Source organism: Lolium perenne, chromosome 4 (genome assembly GCF_019359855.2).
Source record: "Lolium perenne isolate Kyuss_39 chromosome 4, Kyuss_2.0, whole genome shotgun sequence".
Taxonomy (NCBI): Eukaryota; Viridiplantae; Streptophyta; class Magnoliopsida; order Poales; family Poaceae; genus Lolium; species Lolium perenne.
Window position 1 is genome coordinate 349,415,140 of NC_067247.2, and position 9,933 is coordinate 349,425,072.

Genomic DNA, 9,933 nt, shown 5'->3' on the forward strand with positions numbered 1-9,933 from the left:
TGGGAGAGGGGGAATCTTTGAGGTGATCCAATTTTATTTCCTACAATTCGACAAAAATAAAAACATATACGGTACCAAATCAGTGTAGATAAATTAAACATAAAATATATTTCCATAATATATTTGTTCAATATATTGGAGATGTTGATGTTTCACCTCTAAGTCTGAAAAGACTTAGAGAAACGATGATTAAAATGTTTTGTGTCATACAAGTGATGTCCTCACATCACTCTGCTAGTATTTGTATGACAATATTGTAGCTGCCAGTCCGCGGAACGCTCACTTTGCCCTTCTTTTCCTCTCTCCTCTTACCTCTCACCTCGTTTGTGAATAGACGATAATTCATGGCTATTCTCCCTTCCTTCTTCGGCAGACTCGTCGGCCAGAGAGGGCAAGGAAGAGGAGGGTGGGTCCCTTTTTATACCACTAGTCGTATTAGAACTAGTTTTCATGTAGTTCCACCCTATGCCTAGGTGTGGAGCTATGCCGAGAGTATCATGTTGGATCCACTGATCCGGTTCTTGTTACTGCTTGTGCTGTTGGTCATGCTTATCATAGCGTGGCTGGAGCCAAATGTGGCGGGGAGAGAAGCTGCAAGCTCGGGCCTTTTTCAAGCTTGGTATATCCACTCTGCATCTCATCTTTCTCCGGTTGGCTGTGGTCGTGATGGGAGAGGCCGACAAGGTACTATGCTAAATGCTGATGCTGGGCGACAGTGGGGAGTGGTGAAGCTTGTTCCCCGGAAGATTCCAAGCGATGGAGAGGTGCCCCACCGCTATCTTTGGTCGAAGGGCCTGCTCCGCACCTCGTGAGCTCTTGCTTCGAGTTTTTTTCCCTCCAAGAAGGGACGATCTTGGGCTTCAGCGCGACGCTTCAACATCGGTTCCAAATTAAGTGGCTTCGTCCCCAAGCTCGAGCAGGCGACCGCTCCGTCGAGGCCGGCAAGGGCATCGGTGGACGAGGTCCGGATTGTGTTCCATAATTTCCCGTCGAGGCTGTCTTTGTAATTTGCAAGGGATGCGATAAAATTTCCTTTTTCATTTGGGTCCTTCATGTAACTTTGTCTCACCGCTTGCCCTTTTGCTCTTTCGTCTTCTCAGGAGAAGGCTGAAAGCTCATGCTAAGAACTACTACCTCTGTCTCGTTTTAATTAACGCCCATATGTACCTGCTCGCTTCCTGCATGACACAACACCCCGCGTCGATTAAAAAGGAACGGAGGGATTAAATGAAAAACCCCACGTTGCCATCCCCACTTGAGCAGCCACTTGAGAATACAGCGTTTCCCACAAACTTGGGGGCGCCGGAGGAGGTTTCGGTATCGCGAGGACATGAGGGAACACAGACGCCATCTCTGTGGCCAGCGATGTGGCGCTTGTTAGCGTGTGCTGGGCGCGTGAACGGTTGGTCGCGGCAGGATCGATCTTCGCGAACAATCCGGAAGCACGAAACCGGGCTGGGTTGGCGTCTGTCGGCTTGAGCGAAAGGGCGGAGGAAGACGGTACTACATGCAGTGCACCTCTCATCCTCATCCTTCCCGCGAATTTTGGAGCCCGACATGATCGACAATCCTTCTACTTAAGAGAGCCTCCACCAAGGACTTCCCAACCACAAACGCAAAGCACCAAAGAAGAGCAGCACAGCATCTCACAAGACAAATCAAAGCCAAGATGTGTGGAGGTGCGATCCTTGCCGAGCTCGTCCCGACCGCGCCGGCGCGGCGCGTCACGGCGGGCCACCTCTGGCCCCAGCGCAAACAACAGCGGGGGGCCGACGACTTCGAGGCGGCGTTCCGGAAGTTCGACGAGGACTCCGAGGAGGAGCAGGACGTAATGGTGGTACAAGATGAGGAGGAGGTGGCCGACAGCACGCCGTTGGCGTTCCGCGCTGCCTCCGAGAAACCGTCCGTCCGCTGCCGGAAGCCAGCGCAGTACAGGGGCGTGCGGCGCCGCCCCTGGGGCAAGTGGGCCGCCGAGATCCGCGACCCCGTCAAGGGCGTCCGCGTCTGGCTCGGCACCTTCCCCTCCGCCGAGGCCGCCGCCCTCGCCTACGACCACGCAGCTCAAGCCATCCGCCGCGCCGGGGCCAGGCTCAACTTCCCCTCCGCGACACCCGCTGCTCCCAGCAGCCGCAAGCGCGCCCGCGCCGAAGCGGCTCCCGCTGCCAAGGCAGCGACAACACCGGTCGTGATCCTCGTCGACGACGAGGAGGAAGAGGACGCCGCCGCGCACGCGCCGTCCTTCATCAAGCACGAGGCCGAGGCCACTGAGAGCTCCCAGTCCAGCGACGCCCTGCCGGACTTCTCGTGGCAGGGCATGTCCGCCTTCGACGACGACGCAGCGCACCCCGCCATCCCCGCCCCAGAGCTCGAGATCGAGCAGCCCACGAAGCGGACAAGGACGGAGCCGCACGACACCGACGCGCGCTTCGACGCCCTCCTCTTCTCAGACCAGTTCCCCTTCTTCGACGGCGCCGCAGCCTACGACTCCCTCGACAGCCTCTTCAGCGCCGACGCCATGCAGAGCGACGAGCCGGCCTTGGGCCTCTGGAGCTTTGACGACACCTGCCTGCTCGACGGGTGCAGCTACTCCTTCTAGGCCTCCTTCCGTCGCATCCGTCCATGTCGTGTGGTGATCGATGTAAATACTGTAGATCATTAGTGTAGTCTCGTGAAATCCGTGTGATCTCCCTTCGCTTGTCGTCGCTTCTTGGATCAGGAGGTGATGAGGGATTGAGAGCTGTGTAAGAGTTGACCTCGTTATGAAGATTTTGCCATGCAAAACATCGACTTCGGTTTCTGCGTGTTTCTGAAATGATCCAAGAACAATTCTTTCTCTGCGGATTGTTGCCTTCCCGTGATCAGCTCGACTATACCGCACCATGTGTTGCTCACGTTTTTGTACAAAACTCGATCGATTTACTGAGCTCCATCAACTTAAAACAGAGGACCCTGTATCAAAATAATGCACGCAAGAACCATTCCGTCTAGCAGATCCAGTATTTCACCCCGTATTTTTTAAATTGCAAACCCCGGAAAAATTAAACGATAGTTCATCATGTTCATACATAGATAATAGATACGGATTTTACAAAATTGCGTGACCCTAATGGGCGACTTCTACAGACCTATCTACTCGTCGAGGATGATGAATGGCGCATTGGCGGCGGCCTCCCGCGCCTCCATCTCCTTCACGGTGGCGATGGCCGCCGCCGCCTCGTCTTCCTCCGCCCTCTCCTTGTCGGCTTCGTCCTTCAGGGACGCGGCCACCGCCTGCAAGAAGAGGGGGTCTTCCCCCTCCTCCGCCTCCTCGCCGGCGCGCGGCGCTCCTACGCCGCCGGTGCTCGCCTCCCATGCCGTCTTCGACCGACGGTGCATCTCCCAATCGGCGCACCATTTCTCGAAGTCGACGCCGCTCATCGGCTTGAGCGGCGGATCGGCCTTGTACCAACGCCCGCCCTCCGCGAACTCGCGGACCTTCGGTGGCACGTAGAGGCCGCCGGCGTACCTGCACGCCGCACGGCGACTCCCGGCGGCGGACAGCTTGCAGTGGCGCCGCCACGCCTCCTCGAGCGTCTCCGGCAAGCGGGATCGCTTCGATCCGGAGGCGGGTGACGCGCTGGTGCTACGGCGTGCGGACATGGCGAGCGACGGTGCTAATGCGGAGGCAAGCGGTACGGAATTTCTCGCCGGAGCTTAGCGGGGAGGCGGCGGCGCACGGCGGAGCTAGGGTTGCGAGTGAGGGGTTCGACCCCCACTCGCACCTTCGCCGTATATTTGTACGGGGTGGCGGTGTGGTTTTGATGGGCCCGGTAATCCGCCGATACGGGCCAGCCCGAATACAGGGCCTGCTAGACGGCCCAAACTGTGCTCACCCCCTATCCCGCCGGAATTATACGGGGTGAGCGCCTTTTGAGGGACCTGTTAGACATGCTCTCATGGGCATTGCTGCTGGTGGCGGGTTCAACGCGGCAAGCAACATACTGGGACCTGTCCAGGTGCCAGCGAGTGCGGGTAAGGACGCCGGCAGCAGGACTAACCTCCGGTGAGCTGCGGCCCAAACCGGAAATCGCGAGGGGCAGGGCAAGCGGCAGCATTGTAGTAGGGTTGAGGCGCAAAGAGGACACGATTTGGCGGATGGGCCTTGGGACAGAAGCATTTTCATCCAAAAAGTACACTTGGAATGGGTTGCCCCGGACGTGCTGATCTGTTCACGTCGAACCGTTGAGCTTTGATTTTTCCTCCTTAACCGTGCGGATCAAAACGGATAGCCACGGTCCCTTTAGGTTGGGTCTGCTGAAGGTTACAAGTTATTTCAAGAAAATGTATTTTTCCTGTGAACAGGGTGTTTTTTGATTTATCTCAGATGAACACCTGTTTTGTTTGGTAAGGTTATTTCGCGGTCTCACATATGACACAACAGATTCCGGTCACGATCGTAACTAAAATGTGTTGCGGCATTTGTGATTTCAAAGGGAAGTTGGCATTTGTTTTGGCATGTGAAGTTACAGCTTTGAAAATGGTAACAAAGATTGTGTACCACAGATTCCGGAGACGAACAAGGATAAGATCCAACACACGTACGCTTGCCAACTCTGCAGGCCACATGCACTACATCATGGATCGGAAGATGCACCCCACTTATTCAAGGGAGAAATTCTCAGATCAAACAATATCAGCCGTGAGGCCGACGTTGCCGCAAACAAACCAGAATGTTGTCATCCTAGTGCGGGCGGGCGACATAAATATACTTTGCTAGTTTGCTTGGATAGTTGGATGCTACCCCTCCTCCAAAACTCCTACGATTTGTCTGAAAAATCAACGATCGATAGTGTGTGCAATATCAATACCGCTCTTATTTCCTAGCTCTGGCGCTGTCGTCAACCGTAGTTTTGTTTAAGCTGTGTTGTAGGCCATGGACGGGCTTATCCTATATGGTCAGCAGAGAACAAGCTTGTGGTTAGCTCTAGCGTCGATTCAAATAGCAAGTGATTAGCTGGCCGATTATGACCAATTATAGTACTACGGTGATTAGCTAGCTGTTTTTCTGAGTTAAACACAAGAACTGCTGGGATTAAACGATGCATGTTCGGGACTATGGGTAGGATGACTAAGATTAAACGATACAACGATACTTCTTCGAAGGTTTACACTAATATTCGAGGGTCTATGGGAGCACAAACCTCACTAGAGATGCCTTATGGCGTTTGAACAATGGTTTCAAAAAACTTATTGACATGAACAATGTTTTTCTTTATCTGAGATGAACAGTGATGTGGTAAGGTTATTTCGCAATCTTGTGTACGACACAACAAATTCTAGTGACTATCATACCTAAAAAGTGTTGCGGCATTTGTGATTTTAAGGAATGTTGGTGTTTGTTCTGGTATATGAAGTCACAACCTTGAAAATGGCAACAGAGATTGTTTACCACATATTCAGGAGACGAGCAAGCATAAAATCCAACACATGTACACTTGCCGACTCAGGCTACATGCATTACGCTATGGATCGGAAGATGCACTGCACTTGTTCAAGGGAAGAATTAATTCTCGGATCAAAGAAGTTTCAGCCGTGAGGACGACGCAAACAAACAAATAAAAAAACAAGAATGTTGTCATCATAGTGAGGGCGGGCCCACATAGACATGATTTGCTTGCATACCTAGCTGCATGCTTCCTGTTCCACAAAACCCTACGATTTGGCTGAAAAATCAACGATTGATCGTGTGTGCAATACCAATACCGCTCGATGTCGTCAACCGTGGCTTTGTTTATGCTGGGTAGCACTAGCGTCGATTCAAATTAGCAGGTTATTAGCTGGCCGATTATGACCAATTATAGTACTACACGCTATGCTATGCATTAGGTAGCATGATGACCTTTGCAAAGTATATTCGGATGAGGATCAGGGCTAGAACCACTGTACGTCTGAATCAAATTGTCAAGTGTTGAGAGGAAACTTTATGGAACATATAGAATATCCTATTGCCATTAACAATTGATGGTAGGAAGCCAGCTTTAAGTTGGGTGGATTAAGTAAATCGTCCACATGGCAATGCAAGTCTTATGACAGAAACTGGTGTTGAGCTGTGTAAGGTTTCTTAACTTTGGTATGGTATTGTCTGAGTCCAGAAAAGGATGTAAATGAAATAGGCCGGTCAATTCATAAGTATAGTCGCAATTGTCGAGCTAAGATGCACCAAGGTCTAGCAATTAAAAATGGCGGTTTGACATATGGGGTTTTGAATTCTTGAACGTGCATGTCCTTAATGGAATGATAATTTTAAGAAAGCATTTATCATGAACTTTTGTGAATAATGAGATGGTATGTCGATTGTCGTCTCCTGCAGCAAATGATGTCTATGTATACATAGTACATTCACCATTCTGGTGCATCCTAGATCAAAAACTCGTCTCAAAACATTGTCAAACAAATATTTTTTTTTACAACGAAGATAAACCGATATAGAAGAAAAAGGAACAAGTGAGCAAGCGGCAACACAAAATGAGATTCCTCGGTTGAGTGCTTAACTAAAATGGTTCTTAAAGCGCAAAGTAATAACTTGCTTGTTGGCATGGCACCTGACATTGTTGATAATGGCGTTACTTTTTTTTTCTATGCTGATGATAATGTCATATATTTATCCCATGAGCCGGATGAAGCTGTTAATGTGAAGTTGTAACTCTATTTGTTTGAGATGATGTCTGGTTTCAAAATTAATTACCTGTAGAGTGAGATCTTTGTTGTGGGTGCTGATAATGAGGTGGTGGAATTCCATGCTAACATGTTTCAGTGTCAAGCTACTCTTAAGAATAGTGATTGGATTTTCCTAGGTGCTAGAATGATTAAAAAACGGGATGCTTGGATTGGAAACTCCTCTTTTAATTCTACTAGATCTGTGTTACCTGATTCATCTTTATATGGGGTTCCTTATTTTTATATCTCTCTCTTCATGTTGAATAAATCCTTTGTGGAGAAATGGATAAATATAGAAGAAGATTTTTCTGTCATGTTAAAAACAAGAAGGGAAGTAGTATCAAGTGGAAAATAATTTGTAGATCTAATTAAAAAGAAAGGAGGTTTGGGGGTCAAAGACTTGAGAAAACAAAACATAAGTCTCATGTGAAAGTGGTGGTGAAAATTAGATAACCAAAAAGGCCTATGGCAAGATATTATTGAAGACAAATACTTGTGTAATCAATCTGTGGCTTTACTGAAGCCTAGATTCTGCTTCTTGGAAAGCATTGTTGAAAGTTAAAGAGATGTATTTTAAAGGTAGACAATCCTCCTCGAGCATGGTTCTATTGTGAGATTTTGGAAATACATATGGCTTGATGGTGGAGCTTTGTGTGAGTCTTACCCTGAATTTTCAATATCTGCCATTATCAAGATCTCACTATAAAGCAGGTGAGAGATAAGAACTATGTTTTGAATTTTCGTAAAAATAAGTCAGTAACTATGTGGTACAAATTATAAACTCATGTCAACAATAAGTCAATCCTATATGGGTAGAAAATATTTAACCATTTGTTAGGTTTTTAGGTTAAATAACTTGCATATGAGCAAGATTTTTCTGAAATTGGGTAAAGTAATTTATTCAAATACAAATAAATCCACTCGCATATCCGCATTTGCTTACAAAGTAGGCACCATGTTTGTATAGTTCATAAACTAAATCCTGAGGTTTTCCATATCCATTTTCATTTTTTTGCACGTGTATATTTTTGATACCCATTTTCATTTTCTCGGACATGAATAATGGATGTTTCGGATTTTTCTGCTATTTGACCCTTGCTTGTAGCCTCTTCATATTTTGCAAAGTCCCACTACAATAGTATAGTAGAAATTTTTGTCGCACGCCGTAGCTTGCATATATTTTTTGGAAGGAAAAATTAACGTAATGCATTGGCGAAAGGAATTTATATGGGTATAAAAAGAATGATAATGTTAACATCTAATAACTCTCTACATTATAGATCCGTTAAATTTCAGTCTAATCGACGGCTACTTAGGTTTAAATAAATTGATTATAAGGAAAGGCAACTACACATTTGGGAACTGGGCAACTTGTGCCTTTTCACCCTAATTCCACTTGTGCTGCCGATTTCTGGTCAGCTAGCTTTCAACACACATGCACCCTGCCGGTAATTCTCTCTGCCAACACTTGCAAGCTGGGATCGAGTCACAGACTACACATTTCTCTCCGTGTGAAGATCGACCGCGACGGGTACTCGCATCGCATGCACTTGAACACTTGCCCTCGTGTTAATCTAGTCCTGCCAACCTGTTCCGGGTCCCAACTTACGATAATTTTTTGTTTTAAATTGTCCAAGTTGCAACCTATGGATGATGGTTAATTGAAAGTGGCATTACCGCTGCGATGTGGTCATCTTCCGGAGAATCGTGATACCCACTCGCCGGTTTCCTGCCGCGGTTTCACCGGATTCTTATCTACAATTACCCTTTGCTCTCCACCATCTTTTTAATCGCTTGCCTGATCATTGATTAAGAGAGGAATAGTTTAGGGCATAATACTAAAAGACACCCCACAAAGGTACCATCACATGGCGTCAACCAAAATAGAGAGAAGCAAAAAATAGGCGGAAGTCTACTCTCCCGAGATGAAGTTCCAAAAATATTTAAATCCAGTGTAATCTTTTTTTTTGCGAAATACAGTACAAACGTAGACACTCACACATAGCATGATGTTGAATGCAATTGCTTTCTAGGGGGAGAGGGCCTATGGTTGGACACGAGCTTTGAGGGCAAACAATGAATAACTTCTATCGCGATAGTGAAGATGCAGTGGACTAGGGTAGGAAACATTACTTGTGGTAGGTTTGGTATGTTTCAGTGCAGTTGTTCTCAACACGTCATGGCACAAAAGTAAGGACCAGCCATAATTAAAGGGATGCTGACCATCCAACATAAGCACAATACAACTGCTAAAAAAATACAAAAACATATTTGACGGAGGAATGTCAAAGCATATTCGACAGAGGATAATAATAAAACAGCTATGCATAGAGAAACAACACAAAACTATGGTATCGTTTTTTCACAGTCGCTAGCTCCATTTGTAACAATAATCGTGAGACTGAGAGTGCTCATAGAGAAACAAAATGAGTGATTATTTACTGACCACCTTTGGTTCTTCATGTTCTAAAATTTATGCAAACTCAATCACCTAAATTCACAGGATGATGAACCTACAATTTGCAACATATGGGATGTGACCGTAATCATTGGTGCAAGTTCTTGTTTCTATAGCCGCTGAGGTGGTGAGATGGCCATTTGTTGTCCATATTTAGACTTGAAAATGTAACTTTTGTTTAATCACAACTAAGTTAATTGAAATAGACGACCATTCTAACCACTAACATATTTGCTATAATTTAGAGCATATCAGGGAAAAAACCTAGCCATGTTTTGCATGGCTCTAGGTAAAAAAAAACTATAAATCGGAAGGTGAAGAAACATAATTTTTTTCTGGAAAATTGTCATATCTTTAAAGTTTGAGATGACAAAATTTGGCTCTCAAAGTCTGAGTTACGTGAAACAAAACATCCCCAAAGTAAGAGAAAGGGCACAAAAACTTGTCCTAAGTTGAATATATTGGATAAATAACCCGGGCCAATTCTTGTCTCATCGAATTCGTCTTGGATGAATTATAAAAATGAACAAATATTCAACATAAAAAAGGCAATAAATGAATGATGGACAATAGCATGTTCAACACTTGTCCTAAACACTACTACTTATGATTATTGTTGTTGCTCAAATGCTTTGAGTTACATAAGTTAGCCCTTCCATGATTAGTTAGAAGGAGAGAGTGTTTATGAAAGGAGACATGCTTAGACAAATTAAATGCATTGGGTGAATAACATTACTTTTTTAGCTAGCCGACTCATCTCTCACAATTTGTCTAGCTGT

General features: G+C 46.3%; 1 protein-coding gene across 1 annotated transcript; it reads left to right on the forward strand.

Moving 5' to 3' along the window:
- The first annotated feature begins 1,570 nt into the window (after window positions 1-1,570).
- Window positions 1,571-2,781, forward strand: LOC127296986 (ethylene-responsive transcription factor RAP2-2-like). The gene has a single exon (XM_051327232.2). It carries the CDS (start codon window positions 1,670-1,672, stop codon window positions 2,594-2,596), a length of 927 nt encoding a protein of 308 aa, XP_051183192.1. The 5' UTR covers window positions 1,571-1,669; the 3' UTR covers window positions 2,597-2,781.
- Window positions 2,782-9,933: the final 7,152 nt, after the last annotated feature.

Excerpts from the sequence above, each read along its gene's own strand:
- LOC127296986 (XM_051327232.2), top strand. The coding sequence starts at position 1,670 with ATGTGTGGAGGTGCGATCCTTGCCGAGCTCGTCCCGACCGCGCCGGCG.